We start from the raw sequence: 22,871 nt of genomic DNA on the forward strand, positions 1-22,871 counted from the left end.
ATGATAGGAATTAAATTACACTTTTTAGCTGGACCACTTGTAAGGTCGGTGTAGGCCCATTGCAGTCCTAGATGGCAGGTATCGGGGTGTTTCCCATGTTGAATGCCTATATCATACCTCATTTTGATTCTTTGAATTTTCTCAATCTTTCCTCTTTGGCTGTGAGGAAAAGACCCTCTTTTCTCACTCCTCTTCTCCCATCAAAGAGACTCTCTCTTGATGTCTCCATCTCAATCAGTAAGCCAGCAGTGTGCTTCGCAGGCAAAGCCTCAAGGATGCAAGCATATGAAAAGTGAAAAACTAAAGTATTGGGGGGAATTTTCTGTGAGGTGGGTCCGTGTAACTGCCTGGAAGAAAAAAGAAACAGCTTAGATCCCTTTTGTTTTCTCTCTTTGCTATTCAGAGAACCTCTGTGTCATCTGAGAGGAGCCACAGCGGGGAGCTGCTGCTTGCTTTGTCAAAGCAATGAGAAGGAATAGTCTCTGTTAAAGACACCACCCTCATAGGGATTATAAATACAAAAGGAGATGAATTTATCCAGCTGAACCCAATCCACAGAAAACACTGCAGCGAGGAGCAGGAGGAAGGGGAGTGCCTGGCTGTGGGTGATGGGCCAGGCAGGGACATAAGAATCACGTTAAAAATGTGGTTTAATATAGAAGTGCTTTCACTCCCATCCGCCTGTCTACCTCCATGGCTTTTGCTGGAGGAGACTCTAGAGATGCCAAGGCGGCAGGATCTCAACCCAGCACACTGGGGCACCCCGAGGCTCACGGTCGGGGTGCCCATCCTGCCAGGGGAGGCAGCTGTGGGAGCACAGCAGGAGCAGTTGGTGGTCTGTGATAGCAGGAGGGTTCAGGACATCTGGGTTGCCTGTGGGTTTGGTGTCCGGGGGGCCAATCCCACAGGATTTCCATGTGGGCAAGGGTACTCAGCTGTCTCAAGCCCAGATGAGCAGCACTAAGGGTCTCATGGGTGCGTAGAGCCCCTGGCATCCAGCCACGACTGAGCACCAGCTCAGGGGCACCGACACAAACCACTGGATGTTTTGCACATGCATTTGTAAAGGTTTTTTTAAAACATCAGGTCTGCAGCAGAAGGATGCATTTCCTCTGCCCAGGCTGAGTTGCAAGCATGAGGGAGGAAGCTCTAACCAGGGATGCTGACCCCAGCCCACCACAGCAAACACAATGCTTTGAATACATCACATCCAGTCCTACAGAGTTCCTTGGCATGTCTGCAGCGACAGTGTGTTGAGGCCTCCAGTCCGCCCTTGGCTGCCAGATCCGCTTCTCCGGCTCACACGTAAACATCCCAGCAGACACAAGGCAAGGTGCTGCAGCCCAAGTGTGAACGAAGGCTACTGGGTCAGCTGGCTGCCTGACAGAAAAGTGCTTTCCAAAGCGAGAAACATATAAAACGTGATAGCTGACAGCAAACCAGCATTGTTTTTCATATGGAAGAGAGGCAAAGTCCATAGCGGAGGCAAAGTCATTTGACTCCAGAAAAAAACCACAATTTATTGCTAAAACCAGTCACAGTGTGGTTTTGGCTGTTCAAGTCAGGAGAACAAGCACTTATAAAAATTAATAATTGAAGACATCGTAAGCCCTACAGCAACCATAAATGCCTTCTGCTAAGCACAAAGAAATGCCCTATAGAAAATGTCATGGATGTATCATTCTTTGCAACTTCCCGAAGAGCACTTTATGATGATTTATACCATGAAATGCCCAAAGAAAAAACATATAGTAATCATTTTTTATCAGATTTACAGTTTCTTGGTGAAATATGCATCACTCAGATTCCACAATGATATTTCATTTTATAGACAGTGTAAGATTCATAATGCCTTTAATTAATCATGTCCTCACTTCTCAGTGATTAGATGTTATAGATGATGGGAGAAACAAGCAAACTGTTATCTCTTAGCACCACACTGGTGTTTTCAAGCAAAGATTACTGAATTTGAGCACAGACCCTCTGCAAGGCAGGCAGGGACTGGTCGCCTGGCCTGAGAATACAGTGACTCAGTCTCATTGGCAATTGAATGACAGTCCAGGAGAGTCTTGCACTGAGAAAACAGCTCCAAAATCCAGCAGGCCAGTGCCCAACCCGCCTGCCCTGCTGCCCTGCCATCACCTCCATCATGCTGCAAAAAGCAGGGAGTCAGCTAATGCACGGCAGAGGTTACCGGAGCTGGTGGCTCTGCATCGATACCGCAGTGAATGGAAAAACCATTATGGCCAAAAGTTATTCTTGTGCATTTGCATAATGCAAAGAAAAGCATGATGGGAGGGTATTATCTCACTCATGGGCTCCTGACTTTCATCCCAGTGGCGGCGTGGATGCGGATGTCGATGGCACCGGGCTGTCACCAGGCAGTACTTTCAAACACAGCAGATGAGGGCTGTGGTTTACGGAGCCACAAGGAGCCCTGCCTGCACCCTGCCTGCACCCCACCTGCCTGGAGCCCTGTTCGGAGGAGCCAAACGTGCCAGCACCCATGCGCTTACCTGCAGTGAGAGCAACTGTCCTGTTTGCAATGGGGGATAAAAGGAGGGAAGGGAGTGAGAGAGGGAAAGAAAATCGCCTTGCGAGGAGTCCTGAATCCCAACTGGCTGCTGTGGGGAGAGCTGGGGGTCACCCTGAAACCCCAGCAGCAGGAGCCCCAGCATCCCGTGGCCCCTCGCTGCCTGCACTTGCCCCCACACAGCCTCTGCCAAACTGCTCAGAGTTACGGAGCTCCACATGCCCCCTCCCCTTTCCTATCAGACCCAGAGCAAATACACTCTTCTGGTTTGTACAGCTCCTCCGGACACCCCAGTGACACTTTTACCTCAAATCGAGAGCAGCGGGTACAGGGTCTGACAGAAAAGACATTTCCAGTGATGGGGAGTGGTGACTGAGGGGGATGATGCCATTTTTGTCCCTCGGCAACCAAAAGTGATGAAAAATAGGGAACTGGGGGGGGGGGGGAGGGGGGGGCAAACACCCCTTTAAAAAGGCTGGAAGAGTGACATAGACTGGCTAGCCCATGGTAGTTGAGCTGGGATTACCTCCACCACGTTGCAGGTGTGTCGCAAAGCCCCAGACAAACCCCAAAGTTTTTCTTTTCTGTTCTGTTTTCGGCTGGCTGGGGTCGTGGCTCCCTTCCACCCTAAAGCCCACAAACCAGCAGAGGAACAGGCCTGCCTGGACCAAGCAGATGGGAATTGCAGGAGCACCTCTGCCGACAGTGCCACCAGGAGCAGGCGCCGCACTGGCTGTTCAAGGTACCCGGAGGAAACCCCCATGCACCCTCCTGCTGCTCTCCACCAGAGCAATGGCTTTTTGAGGGGATGAGTGCAAAGCAGCCCTCAGTCCCCGAGGACTCGGCAGTACTTGGCCAGGCTTGCAGTTAGCACCATCTATTGTCCAAACTTCACAGCCGAGGGGCCTGGATGACTTGGATAATGAGGAAATTCACGTGTGCAAAGGAAACTGCTCTTCTCTGTGCCTGAATTATTTAGAAATGCTCTCCTAATAAATAATTTATCTACTTTGTAAAAATGCTTTTTCGATGAACACAAGTAGGCTTCAGGGGGCTGCATGATTATCAGCTGCAATCTCTCCTTCCTCGCCTGCATTGAGGTGTTCATTTTATTGGGCAAGTAGAAATCTCATTAAATACCTCATTAGTAGCTCAGCCTGTGGAGCAAAGCTGAAGGGGAGAGCCGGGCAGAGGTACGCTCTCAGGTGCCTCCTCAGAAAGATGCGATCACTGCTGGGAGCAAAACCTGGGGAGGATGTTGCAGAGGAGTGCTCCGCATACCACATCACTGAGGTTGTTACTCTGCTTCCTGCCTGGCCTCTTCCCAGCCCAGAATGAGCCCCAAAACAAGACCAGCCTGTGCTAAAAGAAGTCAGTACCTGGCTCAGTTGCAAGTTGGTGTGAGAGTGGAGGGGAGCTGGACAGAGTTGTGCCTAACTCCCTACACAGGCCCTTGGCTGCATTTTCCTGGCGCAGCTGGAGAGGCCAAAGCAGCAACCCGAACTTGCAGCACAGAAACAAGCGCCTTGGGAACAGCTATAACATTAATAAAAGGAGCTTTGAGCAGTATTTACAGGGTCCTGTTTCCTGAACAAACGCATCTCAATGTCCCTTTCACCATGAGAAACCCTGCTGCGCCAAGATCCCTCTCTGGGAGCCAAGTGGGGATCCCCTGAGGCCAGGGAAGTTTATTTGTGATCATGGAGAAGAGAAACATGTTGCTCAAGCCTAGCAAGGAGCTGGTCTGCCCAAGGTGCCCATTGCAGGGAAGAAAAGAGCCCATTTGTCTGCGTGAAACAGGCTAAGAAATTGGTAACCCCGCTGCCGAGAAGCGGACCGGATTCTTCAAGCAAAGGCAAAGTGCGTTAGGCAGGTCCCATGGTCCTGCAGCTGGGGGAGGGCCAGGGCTCCCCCCCACCCGGCCGAGCAGGGCACGTCCCCTCCTCGCTGCTGGCTTCTGGTGGCCCTGGGACTCCCATCCCCTCCACCACCTGACTGGCGCTACTGGTGCCTTGGGCAAGCAACCCACCATGCACAGCCCAGCTGGGCTTCCACATGGCCCCATAAAGCCCTCGTCCCCTCCTGCGCACTGGCCCGACCCTGCACTGCACCCGCACAGCCCTCCTTGGCCACTGCTGCCAGGTCTGCCTGTCCCTGGACCTAAGCCGCTTCCCTGCACTCGTGTAGGAAAATCCAGCGGGAAGATCAGGGTCCACGAACTTGTGACAGGCACGGCTACACCGTGTGCCGTGCTGATGGCCCTTGTGCCTCCCCACCAGCACCGCGGGGGACGCGAATGGCCGCAGCAGCCCAATGCCACGCTGCACAAGGTGCACCCATCGGCACGGCAGAACCCGCGGGAGCCAGGCTGCCAGAGAAGGGGCTGAGCAGCCCTCAAGCGCATGCAGGACCAGGCTGCCACCCTCCAGCCTGCCCGCAGGGAGAGCGCTCCTCTTGCCCAGTACTTAATTAGCCACTAGAGGGAAGTACAATGCTGTACGGGGAAGGGTTTGGGCACACAACAAGGCGTGGGATCAGGGAGATGTGCAGTTTGCGGCCAAGGTGCTTGCTGAGGGCGGCACCGGTAAAGGCCATTTTGCTGCTTGTTCTTTGGAGTTGGCCTCTCAGCACTCGCCGCCGTCTTGCACCCGATGCAGATGCCTGTGGAGCAATGGCGGGGACAGGCATGGGGTCTGTCTGGCCAGGTGAGCGCGGTTGGCCGGATTGCAGCGGAGGGGTGAGCTGGCTCGGCTGGGGCTGCCAGAGGTGCCCGGGGACAGAGCCAGCAGCACCCCTGGCACGGAGGCTGTGGTCCCTCCGCTGTACGCAACCTTGGGCAGCACCAAAATAGCACGTAACAGCCTGTCAGCCAGCCCGCTAAATGGCATCAACAGCTTTTGCTGTTTTTAGCAAAGTGGGGAATGTGTGTTGTTTCTGGGACGTGCGGTATCCAGGGCCAGTGGAAAGACAAGGGAAGGGCCAGGCGTCCCGGAGGGACGGCGAGCCAGGGCAGGGCAGGGGACAGCTCCCAGCAGAGGGCCCTGGGGCTGGGGGGGGGCACGGCAGCCTCAGGAAGGAACGACCAGGGGGACAAGGGTTCCCACGGCCTGGGCTCCACAGCGGTACTGGCTCGACCCCGCTGGGGGAGGACAGCGGTGGGCATCTGGGGGCTCCTTTCCCAGCCCCTGTGGCACGGATCCTGCCTGCCCACGGGGTCAGGCTGGCCTGGGTGGCCACCAAGCTCTTCCTGAGGCAGCCATCCCAACCTCCCCATGGCCAAAGCGACTTTTCACCCCTCAAATCACACCAGCGGGGATTGTGACTGCGCTGATGGAGCACGGCTGATAACGAGCCTCCTGCGCTATTTTATTCCTGTTTATAGATGGCTAAATATAACTTTCTGCTTATTTTTGATTCTTAGTGGAAGCTGCAATCCAAAATCCATCAAGTCAGTTTTGTATTTTTTGTATTTGCGGGCTTGCATCAGAACCAAGAGAGAAAACAAGGTCAGGCTCAGCACAAGGTTTGTGGCCGAGTTAGGTACGGGCAGCGTGTCCCGCACTGGAGTTCTGGTGACCACGGTGCAAAGTGGACAAGGTATCACAGGACTCGTGGACAGTGGCTTTCTCTGTGCCAAAAAGACCCCCCAGCCCCAACCAGAGCTGCTGCCTCTGAGCACAACAGCTGTGAGCACTGCTGGTCCAGTCTGCATTGCGGGTCCAGTCTGCATTTGGTGGCAGGTTTTGCTTGTCACCAGGCGGAGCAAAGGGCCTTTTAAATGTTTTCCTGCCACACAGCCAGAAGTAGCTCACTGGCTTGTACAATATCTCCTTCTGCAGCAGGAACAGGATCCAGCACTGTCCCATAAACCAAGTGTGTAAGATGACATAACCACAAGCAAGTGCATCAGGGATTGTATCAGCTGGTTGTACTCCCAGAGATAAACTTCCACCTCTCTTCTGGGAGCCAGGGATAATGTTTGGGAGGCTGTTTGGTGAACCACTGAAAGATTTTTCACCGTGGTATTTTCCTAACGACTGAATTGAAAGGCCATGAGGTAACTGCAGCACTATCTGTTAAACACGTTCGGTCCAATTTTCAAATCCTAGCAGCCTAATAAATACCCCAATCAAGCATTTCAGGGCTCAAGCCGAGAGTTGGCAGGGAAACCAGCCTTGTCTTGCTCACAGCCCAGGCAGAGGCAGCTGAAAACCTCTCATCTCCACTGCAGAAAAAGTTCCTATTTCGGTTCCAATATCCTGTTCCTCTATTCATTGCTCAGGAGATGAGACTTTGACAGAAACATTGGCATCACACACACACAATGACACACATTGTTCTAGCAAATCACATTTATGAGAAAACAACAGATCCAACTAGACCTCTGTCATATTTTACTGGGGTTGCACGAGGGATTGTTTTAAGTCTCAACATCACATGGAAAAACCATCGTTAAAAAAAAAAAAAATCAAATTCTTCAAGTGCTGGAAAAAGGGCTTGACCAAAATAAGGCAGACAACGAGCAGCTGTTCTGTGGCTCCTCCCTTCTGCACCCTTCTCCTCAGGACTTCAAAATTCACCCTTGCTGACTCCCAGCTCTACACATAAGACATTATTTATGTGTTCATCCTTTTAGTCCTTCCAGATAGCCAGGTCTTTACAACTCAGTAGTTCAGGATACTGTCCTGCTGACATTCCCTTGGATGAGTTTCCCCTCTGCCAAGGGCACCAGCTCCCCACACCCAGTTGCAACAACACACATCACACTATTTTTTCCTGGTTCGATTTTGTGAGCCCAGGTTTGCCAAGGTCCCACTTAGCTAACCTTGAACTGCCCCAGAGCAGGTGGAGAGGAAAGCCTCTGCTCTCTGAGGTTCAACCTCTGTTTTGGAAGGAGAGAGACACAGGGGAAAAAAAGACTTTGTTTTGACCTAAAGTGAAAATGTGCAATAGGTTGAAAACCACCCGTAGGGCTGAAATTACTCTGATGGTTTATGATAGCGCTGTCATGTTCTTGGCTGGCTTAAGACAAAACTCTTCCCCCAGCACTGCCCTTCCCCTTGGGCAGCTTTGCCCTTCTTTGGTGCAGCAGCAGCCTGCAGGCAGGAACGGCTCTTGCTTTAAAAGAAGACCAAACTTCTCACGCAGTAATTCATTTACTAACACGTTGAAAAAAACCCATTTGAGTGTGTTACTGCAAGGCTGTAGACACACTTTCTCCATCAGCTGCCAACAACATTTCCCAATTTACACAGAGCAGCAGCTTGTGCTGTACAAGCCCTGCCCTGGATGAGCAGGCTTTCACATGGACTTCTCCAGCAAACCATTGCTCCTTCAGTTCCTGTCAAATTCCCAAACCCATCTTTTCCCTGTTAAGGCTAAAGCTATCCCAGTGTGACTGGATTATATAAGCGGTCCAAAACTTCAGTGATGGCCAGAGAAAATTAATGGGAAAACCCAACTTTTAGGTCAGCATGCGCAATAGCAAATGGAAAATGTAGTGTCTGAGCTGACAGCTCCCCATGCCCTTAGGGATAGAGATGTGGTAGCTGGACTTCATTTCTAAAGAGACTGCAGCAAGCCAACTAGGACTCAAAGCAGCTGGTAAGCATGATTTTTTTTTTCCCCTCTTACTAAGTTCAGGATTTTCTCTTCTTTTGGGCTGAATCAGGCAGACAGACTTTTCTGTTTGCAAGGATTTTCCTTTCTTAGAGTTATTCTCAGAATAGCCAGCGAGTGTTTTAAACCAAGAATAACCGATGTCCCTTAGATTCATACTCCCGTTTTTGGAAACACTATTTAGAGATCAAAACTCCTAAATCAAAAGTAGTCAGGAACAACAGTAAAAAACTACATGGCTCTAACAGTGGGTACCGTACTGGCACCTTTTGATTCACCTCTTTCCTCGAAGACTCCTGGGAAGATTGGGTTTGCCCCAAATCTCCCTGAGTCATATCAGCTCCTTGCCAGAAACCTGCACCACCCAGATTTAAGGTGCGAGTGCCCTGGAACAAGTCACTGCTGGAATGTCAGCAAAAAATATGCTACAAGTAATTACAGAAAGAAAAAAAGATCAACATAAGCCAAACCTCTGGTTAATAACCTTTGAAGAAAATACTAGAGTTGGAAAACAGATGGATTTTTTGTTCTGTTTTGTGCAAAAAGGTGTGGGTTTTTTAAAAAAATATATAAATATATATATACACTATATATATTAAAAATACCCCAAATATATATATAATAATATATATTAAAAATACCCCAAATATATATACACACTAATATTTATATAGTGTTATGTGTAATTTAAAATTTGGAATTGTGGTTTGAATCACTGTGTGGCACTTATGAATGGCATTGTTCTTATGGATGATGTGCTGATTTCTGCTGATAAATGAATAAGCTTCATATAATGCACATGAGCTTTTAATAGAGTAGCTGCCAAGGAAATAACTCAAAGCCACCAAGAGTAGTACTTAGTTCATCTATTACTTGTCCAAAAGGTACAACTGACATTCAAAGTAGCAGATTATTTCATGTTACACTGCTGAGAATCAGATGGAAAGACAAAAAGAAATGGGAAAAATATAGAAAAGGGATATCATACCTAAACCAGAGTTTAAACTCAGAGCTAGCAGACATAGCTTAAAACTTCCCCTTTGTAAGACATACTTGTGCCAGAGAAATTTGTTTCTCAAACAAGCACACCACCTGTGCTTGAGTCAAACTGTAGCAATAAAAATCGTCTTCTATTGGCATATCACAACACTTTTCTTATGAGAAAGGAGAAAACTAGATTGTGTTACGTACCTGCAGTGAAGAGCCGCCCAGGGATGCTGTGGGACAGACATCGCTTCGAGCCCATCAGAGCAAGCTGGACAGTCATCTGCCAGGAAAGCTCCCTGCTTTGGGCTGCCTCAAATTTGCACCGCTTTTGACCGTAAAGGAGGGTTTTATTTTGCACCAGCAGAAGACCTGGCTCTGGGGCACACATCACTAAAATTTTAATGATATTTGAGTTCTAGGCGCCATATGAGAAAGTGGAACTGCAACAAGATCACCAAAACACAGCTCAAGAAATGCAATTTTGAGGCAGATTTTTATTGAACACTAGCATGTTTTCACGCAGTTAGATGTCCCCAGAGAGCCTGTGCTGATTTTGAAGGGATGCATGCATGTAGCCAAGCCAAAGGGGACCCAGGCAGGGGGACAGGGGTCCCTCCACTTAGTGTCGTCCACTGGGGCATGGCAAAGTGGCTGTGTCACAGCGTGACACAAATATGCACACCCTCGCTTGCCAGACCAAGCCACTATTAGGATTTATAGACATCCATTTCACTTGACCACCCTAGTTCATGGACAATCACTACATCCCTTGTTGCAAAGGGGCATTTCGCTTCCCAAAGCACAGAGATGCAGAAACGCTGCCTGAGGTTCAGGCTGTGGTTGCTGGACCCCATGACACCCTCAGCCCCAAAACTGCCTCAGAGCCCACGCCCCAGCCCCATCGCAGCGTGTCACACGGCTGCTGGATTGCTGGAGCCCGGCAGGGCGGGCATGGTTTTAGGACTTGCCTGATTTTATGAGTTAGGTACTGCCCACCTAAGTCATTAAGCAGAGCTTTGAAGTTTTCTTCAAAGCCCCCCGAATATCCTACAAAAACTGAAATCATGGTAACCTCTTTGTTATTGTCGTGGTTTAACCCCAGCTAGGAAAGAAGCACCACACAGCTGCTCTCTCGCTCCCCCTGCAGTGGGATGGGGGAAGAGAATGGGAAGGGTAAAAGTAAGGAAACTCGTGGGTTGAGATAAGAACAGTTTAATAATTGAAATAAAATAAAATAATAATAATAATAATAATTATAATGAAAAGGAAAATAGCAAAGAGAGAAAAATAAAAAAATCCAAGAAAGACAAGTAATGCAAATGAAAACAATTGCCCACCACCAACTGACTGATGCCCAGCCGGTCCCTGAGCAGCGGCCCCCCCAGCCAACCTTTCCCCTAGTTTTATTGTTGAGCATGACGTCATGTGGTCTGGAATATCCCTTGGGTCAGTTGGGATCGGCTGTCCCGGCTGTGTCCCCTCCCAACTGTTTGTACCCCCCCAGCCTGCTCACTGGTGAGGTGGGATGAGAAGCAGAAAAGGCCTTGGCTCTGTGTAAGCACTGCTTAGCAGTACCGAAAACATCCCTGAATTATCAACAGTTTCCAGCCCAAATCCAAAACATAGCCTCATACTAGCTACTGTGAAGAAAATTAACTCTATCCCAGCCAAAACCAGCACATTTATTTAGCTTCCTTTGAAGCAATTACGTGAGAGCTAATAAGACATTATTTAAAATTACATTTAAATAGCTTGCCTAGGAAAATCAACCCTGCAAAGGAATTGCTCTGAAATATTATTTTTCTTGGAAATTACAGAGCTAAGGGACTCTAATGGCCATGCTGCTATTCATGTTTTATTGCCTATTATGCCACTTACAATCTTCATAACAGGATACCTTTATTGTTCCAGGGTATAATCTCTGCCCCGTGAGCAAAATCACACAACAATAGTAGTTTTAAAATATCTGTTTCCTAAAAGCCTGACCCAAAGCCCACCAAGGTCCCACTGATTTCTGGGAGCATCAGAACAAACCCTCAGGCTGGCCATAGGGTGTCACCACTGACCTGGTTCTGGGGAGTAGCACTAATTGCTCTGACTAGCAAAGCAACTAGGTTAAAGAAAAATATGACCCTACAATGCCTAAACACTGTGCAACTTGTCTTCCCATAATCAAAAAACAGAATTTGGGTAGAAAAAAACTGGTATCATAATTTCATGTGGTCACTTGGAAGAGATGGAAAGGCTGGCTGTAGTTTTTATTCACATTAGATACACCCAGGTTAGCACGCTGTACATGCAGTGATAAGCCACCTGCTCAGCTTAAAGGCTTTTGAGGTTTTGAGACAGGCTCTGTCAGACCCATACTTTCAATCAGCTGCTCACTCAGCCAGGCAGAAGTCAGAGTGTATCATGGCTAATTGAGCAGATCTTTGCGAAGAAATCGGCCACAGACACTCTGGCATCTGCCATGCTCGGTCCCGAGCTATATCTGTGCCCGTGCAAAGAGCCTGCGAGTGCCAGGGGAGTAACTCTGGCATTTGCTCCTCTCCGCACTGGATATGAGGTCCACGCTGCTCCCGGGGGCCCCATCCCGGCTTGGCTCATGGAGCTCACGCCAGCACCACGCTGGATGCAGAGGGGCTCTTGGGGCAAGCGGAATTGCTTTCCTTCAGATATGTTGATTCAAATTTTAGTCTTCTGTGACTCTCCGTTACTCAGGGGTGGGGGTTTTGTTCAATTTCCCACCCCCGCTCTCCTCCCCCACCTTAACCTTTAAAGTTAACAAAGTGATTGTCCACACCAGGAACCGATGATGAGGGGCCCAACAGGCTTTCTCCTTTGCTCGTTGCTGCTGGTGGCTCCCCATTGCACAGAGGTGGCTGCCCAGGACCTCCAGCCCGACCCCAAAACACCATGTGCCAACTGGATGGGAGGAGCGCCTGGCTATCCCGGCCACAACGGGCTCCCCGGCCGGGACGGAAAAGACGGAAAAGATGGACTAAAGGGAGAGAAAGGAGAGGAAGGTTGGTGAGGAACAGGGGGTATGTCAGTGCTGCAGCCTGTGGGCAGCCCCAGCCCCCAGGCCCAGCCCTGGTAGGTCTCATGTATGGTGGGTCCATGCCCGACCTTTTTCCAGATGACTTTTGAATATCTCCAGGGATAGAGATTCCACAACCCAAGTCAAAGAGTTTGGTCTGGTAGTTGTTTTTCCAATTAATGATGTTTTTTCTGACATGCTGCTGTTGGCAGCTCTGCATACAGCCAGGAGGGTGAATGGGCTTTCTACTTGCTGACTCAGCTTATGGGGGGTGTTGAGGCCATCTAGCCTTTCCTCAGCTCCATGCTGCCGAGCAGATCCTCATACCACAGCCCCCTCTGTGTTTTGGGCCGGTGGGTAGTGGCTGCCGGCACAGTGCAAAACCAACACCCATCCCTACTCTGTCCCCCAGGTATGCAAGGTCCCAAAGGTGACCGAGGTGAAATAGGAGTCCCAGGGCAGGAAGGGCCAAGAGGATTTCCTGGATACCTAGGCCAGAAGGGGGAGAAGGGTGAAGGTGCCTTCGTCTACCGTTCTGCCTTCAGCGTGGGGCTGACAGAACGAGCCCCCCACCCCAACGTCCCCATCCGCTTCAGCAAGATCTTCTACAACGAGCAGAGACACTATGACGCCAGCACCGGCAAGTTCCTCTGCAGCATCCCCGGCATGTACTACTTTGCCTACCACCTGACGGTCTACCTGACGGATGTCAAGGTCAGCCTCTACAAGAAGGACAAGGCAGTGATCTTCACCTATGACCAGTTCCAGAAGAACAACGTTGACCAAGCAAGCGGCTCTGTCTTACTGCACCTCAGCACTGGGGATGAGGTCTGGCTTCAGGTGTACGGGGAGGGGGACAACAACGGCGTCTACGCCGACAACATCAATGATTCCACTTTCATGGGCTTCCTCCTGTACCCAGACCTGGATGTCCATTAAAGCAGGGGGTGCTGCATGGGAAAGGATGAGGTGGCTTAACCCCAGACAGCAACCTGGGGCACTGGCGCTATAGCTATACTGTATTTACCAGAAAATTGCCTTTTGTGGAGGCAACGATTGCCAAGGGTGGACCCTGTCTCCTGTGAAATCAGTGACGTTATACAGGAGCAACTTCCATGGGACCAAGAGTTCACTCCTACCTCTGCTCTTGCTCTCCTCATGGAAACCTGGGCCCAAAGCCAAACACCACTCCTGCCACATCATGAAAGAGTAACTCTCAAGATGGCCTAACCTGCTTTTAAATTTAAAAGAGGTAAGAGAAAAATTGGTTACGTTTAAATATCACATTCTAAATTTCCCTTTTTAACCACCTAAAATAATTTAAATCAATGGTACACACTTTAGCCAGCATTTTAAAATTTGAGTCGAAGAGGGAGAAGACTATTCACGAAAGCCATCTCTGCTCTTGTTTTCAGCTGGAGCAGATGGCTCCATTTTTTCCATCATAACTCCCTGTCTTATTAGGGCCTTTGACTTCCACCCATGCTTTGTTGTCTCCCTTCTTTAGCCCAGATCTTTGAATATATTCAGATTATTAACTTTCACTTATTTTAATCCTTTGATTTTCCTTTTATGTTTATCCCCTATCATTATCTCTAATGTAGACAGCATGCCTGTTTAGGGCAGGGATCTTCTCTTTTGGTTTATCTGAAAAGCCATATGAACACCAGTGAGGCCACACAACAAAAGCAGCCCATTGACCTTGTGGCTTTGGGGGTCCCAAGGTGATCACAGATGTGTTGGCTGCACAGTTGTGATGCTCAGCAATGACAGCAGCTCCCCAGCAAACACCGTGTCTGACTGGGGAGCAGAAGGTCCCTCAAGGCTCCTGGGCAGCGGGGACCTTAGGGTGGAGGTGTCCCTTCCCAAATCACTCACCTGGCAATGGCAGTGATGGCACGAGTACTTGTTCAGTCGAGAGGCCGCCAGCATGCGGCACACGAGCAGCATCTTCCATCTGCAAGCTGGCAGGATCCTGTTCCATCTCCCCTCTGAATAGCTTCCAAGTGCAGTCAGAAGTTGAGATCTAGCAACCGTGTTTCTACTTTTCCACACCATAAGTGTGCCATAAGCAATGGTTTGCACACCAGCTGGGCAGAGCTTCAGGTGGTGGTGCAGCAACCTCCCATGTTGAGTGGGCTCCTGGGATGAACATCTCCAGGACCTGCCCCAGCTCTTGGCAAGGTTACCTTAATGGGGGAAGAGTATTAAGGCTGGGATTAGTAGCAATCCCATCAAACTGCTCTCCAAGGAGCTTGCTTGACTTTCAGCTAAAAGAGGATTTGATGGTTTCTCAGATACATTCAAAGAAGACTCCCATTAAGCTTCAGAACAAGCTAACACAGATCAGAGCTAATGCGTTATTACAAGCACAAAACAGCATTAAGAGCTTCAACTGAAATTACTTCCAACAGCAGCATTTTCTACACTCCAGTGAATTACCACATTACAAATAATAACAACAATAAAAAACTCTTAATGAGAATGCTCCCACATTTTGTATGCGTCATTGGGAAGGATTTGAAGAAAGGGACATTCTCCTAGCCTCACCAGGCAGTCCAGGAAAATATAGATACATTTTTTCCAGCAAGGTGGGGGCACCCTGGGCTGGCACACACAGGGACACTCCTCTTTTGCTTTCCCAAGAAACTGCCCACTGTCTCGCTTTCATCAAGGCTTCAGCATCTCACCACCTCACACTGTATTGCCTCCGTTTTGGATAACAAGAGCTCTGGTTTCCAGATTGTTTCCCCAAAACCACTGTGCCTGAATCCACCCTGACCGGCCAGCCAGAGATTGGGCCTCCACTGGCCCAGGAGACTTTGAGCAGACTAGATTTAGCAAGGACCAAACTGATGCTCAATCTGATCATGCTGAATTCAGAGAGCTGGGAAAAACCCTGCTCCTATTGTGTAAATTAATGGGAAAGGAAAGAAAAAAGGGAAAAGAAAAAAAAAAAAAACACCAAACCAAAAACCTAATCCAGAAACAGAAGGAGATTTAAAAATGCAGCAGTTGCTGGATCAAATGGCATAAGAGGCTTAAATTGAAAGGAGCAAGTTAGAGCTTTTGCAGTGTTTTTTTCAAATATTTTCAGATGGATTTTCTGAAGGCAGGGAAAATTGAAACAACCAAAGTGCTAAGAGCCATTTGGGATAAACACTAGTAGAAAATACTAATTTAAAGACTAGTTCCTAAGAGGCAGCCAAAACAAATTATTCATTTCCTTGCTGCCACGCAGCAGGAGCAAACATGCTTACAGTTTTATCCTGTACACCATGGCTTTTCAAACTGCCACACACGTCTGATGCTGTGTGCTTTAGGCCAGGGCAAAACCCCCGATTTCTTAGCACCCCTTGCAACTGCCCCATCACCAGCGTGATCCATATCAATGTGACGTCCAACCAGGCCAACAGCATCTCCCACCTCAAGTCACCATGGCTGTAGTGCAAGAAACACTGTGTGTTAGAAACTCAGAGACTGGGGCCATGCTGGCCCTTATGGGAAAGCCTTGTTGAACCCCAGATGCTTGCTTGCCCTCCACATCATCCCACACCCCACTCAGGATGCTCACAGGTGCCATCAGACCTTGCGGCAGATGACCAGCCACCCAGGAGAGGCCCAGGGTCACCACTGACTCCTGGTCGGCCTCCTGGCTGCCATGGCAGCAGGATGGCAGAGGGCTACATGAAGGACCAAAACAAGCCCCACAACAGAGACCCAGCCTGGAAGTCCTTGTTTCGAAGCCTGGCTCTGGTTTTGGTCCTGGGTCTTCCCCTGCCCCAGCTGCCAGGGTGGGGGTGCTCAGGGCTGTGTCACCTAAAACTGTAGTCACTGCTATATTCATATATGAGAAGAATATGTCTTATATGTACACACATGCACATTATTACAGACCACGAGGTAGCAAAACTCCACAAGAATGCTGCATATTAGTACATAAGGTCTTCTATCTTATTTAATCATTAAACATATAGCCTCTTTATCACCCTGTAAATGGCTTTTCCAAACTCCCCTGTGAGCAGCAACCTCACGCGCAGACACATGCCTCCTCGCACGCTGCATGGGAACATGGAAACCGGGGTCACGGGGGGTTGCAGCACTCCACTCCCCTGGAGCAGCGAGCAGGGGTTCAGCACCGGAGGTGTTTGTGGACTCTGGCTCTAGCCCGGGGAGCTGCAGGGCTGACACCTTGCTGTCAGGGCAGGAGTCAGGCTGCTTGCTGAGGCGGGTATTTGTTTCACCAAAAATAGATACAGAAAAACAGGAACATGGCTTCCCTCAAAAGCACCCTAGTTGTTCCTCAGTCGCTGGGTTGATGAGCCACCCCATGCTCTCTCCCTGAGAGGGCTGGCATGGGGACCTCATTTCTGTTCCTTCCCACATGCTCCCACCAGTGCACAACACAGCACGCTGTCCTCAACTTGCACCAGGTCTCTCATCTAAATATGATGAGCATGCAACCTCTCCCAAACCCTGCCCAACACTCCAAACACAACCCTGGCAAGTAATATGTAAAATACATGCGATGATGAGCACAAGTACTGTTGCCCCTGTAAGCAGCAAGGATGCATAAAGGAGGGGGCTGCCCAGTTCATGCAGGATCTGCCTTTAAGAGCATTTGCACATGCAGCAATGCAGGGCAGGGCTGCGACACGGCAGGAGGGCAGCAAAGCAGCTCTGGTGCAAGCCTCCTCTCTTCCCAAAGCACAGTAGGGACTTCTGTCTTTATAGGACATTTTCAAACACACTTGAAAGGGTTAAACCTCAGGGTTTGAATCCCAGGCTGAAAACCTGGTCAAGCAGAGAGTTCCTGCTTGAGAATAGCACACCCTTTCTAGGCTGTCTGTTTTATCAAGAAAGAAACCCCTGTAAACACAGTAAAACAAAGCACTTGGGAAAAGTTTTGAAGGAAGCCATTAAGGCACCACTGTTCTGTGCATTGGCTTTTTCCCCTTCTCACAGCCATAAATACTGAAATGTGGCTTCACCACGAGACTCACCCTCCAGGCTGTGAGTGCTGAGACCATCTTCCTCCCAGCTCCCCACTCGGACAAGGATGCTTCACACAGGGTACCTGCATCACTCATGCATGTCCCAGCCAGGCACCTGAAAAAACAGCAAACAACAGACTAGTCCCCCAGTTAGTGCAGCCCACTCAGCAGGCTGTGAATGAGGCGAGGCCCTGCTGCAAGGAAATAGGGAGTCAAAGCCCTCCCTTTAGGGATTTGCACTGTTTTATGAAGTCTTTACCTCAAGTCTCTAAGATTCTTGCTCTACAGTGCTCAGCCAGAGACATACACACTTACCTCCTTAGCAGGCACCAAATCCCAGTTTAAGCCACTACCCACCCAGAAAGTCATTTTGCACCCCCAGGAGCAGCAATCAGCCCCCTCCCAGCTCTCCCCAAAGGCAAATGCTCCCAACAGAGGCTCACCCGTCTGCAAAGCAAGCACAGACACAGGGCAGGCAGAGAAACCCCCCGGTTTCAGCAAGCACACCTCTGCCCCACTGCAGCCAGGGTCAAGCCCTGAAGCTGCCCTTAGCACCTCTGTTACTGCCTCCCGAGGCTGCCCAGCCCCTGCAGGTGTCTGCATGTGAAGTCTCAAGGTGCCAAAAATGTCCCGACAAGCTTCAGGAGCAGCAAATGAGCATGACCAGCAATTACCCTGCCAGGCTACAAGCCCCTGGGGAGTTCTTTTAGCCCAGGAAGCACCTGAATCCCTGCACGTGGTATGGATGTCAGACCTCCACCTCCCTGGCTTTGCCTTGCTGGGGCACATAGCCAGGGTGGTGGCAGTAGCCCAAGGGCAGGGAGCTGCAGGGCACCATGCTGGCCTTGTGCTGCTTTTAGGGGAGAGCTGCAAATAGGGTTTGGGAGGGTAGTGAGGTCCTGGGGGACAAGGTCAGGGGAGTTCCTAATGAATCCAGCCTTTTTCCATTACTGAGTTGCTGTGGTTTTACTCTCCTTCCACGCTTCATAAACCTGTGGGATGGGAAAACCTGGCCAAAATAGGCACATATCCAAGGCCTGGGATGGCACCTAAGGATTGCACAATGCTTTGAACATACAATTATCTTGTAACAAAAGAGCCAAGAATGACACTGACATGCTGAAAGGGCACAGAATCACCTGCTCTCCAACAAATGTAAATGTTTTACTTTGGGTTTTTTTAATCAATCCTGACAACAGATGCCTAGCACAAAGTTAGGTCTCGCTATTTACCGCCTCTCTAGCTGTTGCAGATTTAAATGGATGGCTTTCCCTTTAGAAACTAATGTATTGCTGCAGGTACACAAATGGGATGCCTCTGGGCATAAACATTGCCAGCAGCTCCTATTAGATAGCAACAAATATGATGAAGACACCAAGAATGAGGTCTCCTTTGCCACTTCGTAATTAGGGCAGGTTACAAAGAGAGCACTCAGCTCCTTTGATCTTGACAGCTGTGTTTGAATCTTCCCTCCCTGTACTGCTGCTCCAAGAAAGACAGCAGGAAGGCAGCATGCTCTCTTGAAGGCAGAAAGCAACAACACTCCCCAATGAAAGATTTAAGTCACTGCACTAACAATTAGGGAGAAATAACGTGGCTACAGCTAGAGAGGCTGGCCAGTCTCATCCAGCAGGGAAACCACCTGTGAAAGCATCCGTGGCCCTTTTAAACACAATTATAGGTAATCACTTGTGCTAGTAATTAATTGGAATACAAACAGCAGCTGCACTAAACCATAAAGAGCTACGAGAAAGAGATAAATTGCTTGCAAGATTTGTATCATATTTATTTGTGAAGTATAAACTCGCTAGAGGCTTTTCGGCATGGAAGAAGGCAAAGGGATTAGGATAAAGTCCTATGTTTAGCTAATCAGCCGTTGTACTTCCATGCAGGAAATATCAGATTTTAAGTTTACCCTTTGAAATACTCTGGAGGAAACCAATCCTGAACATACCCAGGCTGGGAGCAAGGCTGCCACATGTTTTTATGATGTTTTTACTAGACATAGGTACCCGATGGAAAGACTCAGTCTGCCGTGGGATTGAAAATCAGCAAACCCACACTCAGCTCATCCTTAGACTCATCCCAGAAGACCAGCCCAGCATAACACCATTGCTCTTTGAGGACAGCTGTGTGACCTCCTTACATGTAGGTGCAGTTTGTTACGCTCCAGCCAATCCACAGGGAAGGAAAGGTTTATTCCCAATGAAATAGAAGCATTAAATGTCAACATCCATTTCTTCCTGTGTGGCATATCAGAGGATTCCTACCCACAGGGCAATCTCTGGGATCCCTCCCATAAAGCAGCACAGCTTTATGGAGAGGCTTCAGGGAGGGAGGCAGAGGAGGAGATCCCACTTGAAGCCCTTCTCTAAATCCCTTAGAGTCAGGCAGGGAAGGACAGGGATATGAAGCAACTCACCCAGCTCCCTCCAATCCTCTGGGCATCTGTGAAAACACAGTGCTCTGCCCAAAGGAGTCAGGACAGCACAGCTTCTTCGCTGCCTAGACAGGGGTTTCTAGAGAAGCTATTCTAGTTCTGTAACATGTTTTGGTTAGTCTTTTAAGGCCAAGGTGGATTTGTCATCCCAGACGAGGTATAACACAGAGAAAGGAGATTCCCACACCACAGTACCTGTATCACAGCGAGGCAGAGGCAACTTCAAAACAGTAGGAGACCAAAAGACCACAGCAGCACGTTGCTCAGCAAGTTTTATTGGGAGCTAGGAGTGGGAGCACACTTTGAAGCTCTCCAACAGGACAGTCACTGTCCAGTGACAGGAGTCCCCTCTGCAAGTGTCCTCACCGAAGCATCCTCAGCTGGACTGGGGGACTCTGAGACCCCCTGGTGGCAGCAGCTCCTGACTGTACCAGGGATGCTTTGTCACATTCCCTCGATACGTATTCCCTTGCTCAGTCACCCACCTCATATGTGACATTCTCAGCTGTACGTCTGTTTATTCACAACAACATACAAAATGGAGTCTTTTCTCTGAAGAGGTTTTAAGTTTACATGAGTTCATACACAATTGTATAAGGCTTGTACATACATGTCACAGCCACAGACCAGGTAGTATGAACACAGCTAAAATTAGAGCTGACTAGAAATCTGCTACATGCAAATGGTCTTTTCCATAAACAACACAGAAGTATTCAGCAAAAAATGCCCTATTTGCCAATTTTAAAAACTTAAAGACACTGCTCTGAACTCCCTGTAGTATCTTGAGAAAAAGTTATCATTTGGGTTAGGATTCTGACCCTGCTGCTTGGTAAAGACCAACTGGAACAAATATAAAAGGCAAACTGAAAAAAAAATAAATCTGGAAGCAAAAACATAGAAGCAAATCCTTGTCCTCAAAGCCACCCCTGCTGCCAAGGACTGACTTGCATTGTGCTAGTGCTTTTCCAAAAGAGCCCTGATGTGACACTCACATTCCAACCCCATGACTGACAGGGGGACTCACAGAGAACAGGGCTGCACTGTCATCTGCCCAGCAGGTTTTCATGTGCTGAACAACTGCACATTGAGAGCAGGAAGATGCCTGCCAGCTTCCCAACACCCTGGGGAAGCAGGAAGTACTTGATTTATTAATCTAAAATCAATTCCTTCTTTATTGAGGAAAAATACCTTCCACTTCAATTATTGAAGTAAAATATTAAGAAGAAAACCTTTTATTTTAATTCCCTGGAAGTTAACTAAGAAAAAAAAAATACCACCAAGGAAAACCCACTACTACCACACTAGGTCTGAGCTTGCCTGTTCTTGCTCACATGAAGAGCAGTGGTACACTGGATTCTCCTGCTAACCAGCTAGCCAGCTGAGAAGAGGCACGGCAGAAATATTATGCAGATGACAGTCAGCTTCCTTTAGCATGGTCAACTTTCTCTCTCACAATGACTTATTTTCATCTCAAAATAGATTGCACTCTTATTCCTAAGAATATACTGTGACAGCTAGCAGTTTCCTGCAAATAGAGAATTGGCCTTGTGAGAGTATCAAAGGGAACGAGCTGACATTCAAGTGTTTTGAAGCTACTCCTTTTCATCTGTGCTGCACAACTGGCTACGCCCTTTCTAAAGCATTTTAGCACTTGGGACCTCATCCTGGCAAAACTCAGGCAGAAGGTCAGCTTTATACATTGCCAGCTGTCCCAATGAAGTCAGTGGGACAATTCATGACACTAACCTCAGTGCCTCCATAGATCTATTCAGACTATAGCCTTTATTTGGACATTGAAATACTGAGCAGTACCCAGCAGCTTATGAAGTGCTGCACATCAGTGTGTGTGCAAAATGCTGATAGAACAGCCTCATTCTTTCGCTCAGAAACACCTATTATGAGTAGTGTCAATCTCCACAAAAGGTATAGGAATCAAAGCTCAGTAAATGAAATAGCCAAGGCAGACAAATGACCTTTAAATCAATTTTAACAGAGATTTTAAGATCTTGTGATTATTTCCTGTCAACAGGCTGACTGCCCGCAGACTAACTAGAACTACTCACCATCAGCACCTTCAAACCAACACTCCACTGAGGTTTTAGGCATCTCTAAAAAGAGAACACCATTCATACCGACAAGCAACTGTTCAAGATGGATTTGTATCACAGAATATACTCCTGCTGCTGTGATCAAACTTAAAGCTCAACTTTCTTAAAACTTAAGGCAGGCAAATGAAAAACAAAGGAAAAGCCTGTACAAAACACTGACAAGGAAGTATTCCAATACCAAGGTGACCATCTTGAGGAATCTGGGCATCAGCAGAAGAAAGTAGCTAAAAGAGCAGAGGAGGAGAGTTGCTTCTAAAATCTATTTCATCTTTTGCACCTGCCCAGAATGCAACCTCCATTTTCTGGCAGCAGCTCATTTCTCAAAATCTAGTTTGGAGAAAAAACAGCACCAAAGCTAGAAACAGTCCAAACGCAGTTGCTACCACTCAGTCAAAATCTTTACATTGGTTTCAAATGAGGAAAGCTTGAAATCCCTGCCTCTTTAAGCAAAGCAAACACTAAAAAGAAAAAGGAGACTGCCTCAGCAACACCCTTCCTTTAGGGACACATTGTAACGTCAGACACTAAGCAGAGTAAATGTCAGAATGCTGATTTAACGTACATTGAATGATGAAACAGAGGATGTTGAGAAATCCAGAGAAATACCATAAGAAGACACCTACATCCTACTGTTTTTATTGTCCTTACATTTTTAAGATCAGGGGCCAGCATACTTACTGTTACATTTAAGACTTCCTTTTTTAAGGCAAACCCAAGAAAAAACGTGAAAAAGTATGAGAGGCAAGTGTTTCACTCCACGTGAAATTTAGGTAGAGTGAAGTCTTTAAAGAAAGATCAGTCACAGTATTATTTTTGTGATCAATTAATACAGACTGCACTTAAGATTAGACAGGATTAAACTCTTGATTCTGAAATAATATACTAAAAACTCACCTGTTCCTTCCATTCTGAGATTCGCTTTGGTCACTGAAGGGTGCAAAATCAAACATTTCTAAGATGTTCTGAAAACTTGTGTCAAAATCTGAACTGAAAACTTGTGGCAAAATCTGAACTAATATCTAACAGACTGATTCATATACACTATACCTATGAGTATGAATAATTACATTACCTGCTGTAGGAGAAAAGAATCCTAAAATTATTTTCTTTCTGTAGAGTACAATTTCAAGAATTAAATTATATTTTTAAA

The 22,871-nt window shown here is 48.0% G+C and overlaps 1 protein-coding gene across 1 annotated transcript; it reads left to right on the plus strand.

Moving 5' to 3' along the window:
* The first annotated feature begins 7,913 nt into the window (after window positions 1–7,913).
* ADIPOQ (adiponectin, C1Q and collagen domain containing) lies at window positions 7,914–14,664 on the plus strand. Its single transcript, XM_069792009.1, has 3 exons — window positions 7,914–8,137; window positions 11,946–12,165; window positions 12,592–14,664. The coding sequence occupies exons 2-3, from the start codon at window positions 11,952–11,954 to the stop codon at window positions 13,116–13,118; spliced, it is 741 nt and encodes a 246-aa protein (XP_069648110.1). The 5' UTR covers window positions 7,914–8,137; window positions 11,946–11,951; the 3' UTR covers window positions 13,119–14,664.
* The last annotated feature ends 8,207 nt before the right edge of the window (window positions 14,665–22,871 follow it).

Source organism: Haliaeetus albicilla, chromosome 9, assembly GCF_947461875.1.
Source record: "Haliaeetus albicilla chromosome 9, bHalAlb1.1, whole genome shotgun sequence".
Lineage (NCBI taxonomy): Eukaryota > Metazoa > Chordata > Aves > Accipitriformes > Accipitridae > Haliaeetus > Haliaeetus albicilla.

What these genes read in the sequence shown, in the direction of transcription:
- ADIPOQ (XM_069792009.1), top strand. Translation starts at nt 11,952, where the DNA reads ATGATGAGGGGCCCAACAGGCTTTCTCCTTTGCTCGTTGCTGCTGGTG. An exon ending in GGGAGAGAAAGGAGAGGAAG is followed by an intron (nt 12,166 to 12,591) that starts GTTGGTGAGGAA and finishes TCTGTCCCCCAG; the next exon opens with GTATGCAAGGTCCCAAAGGT.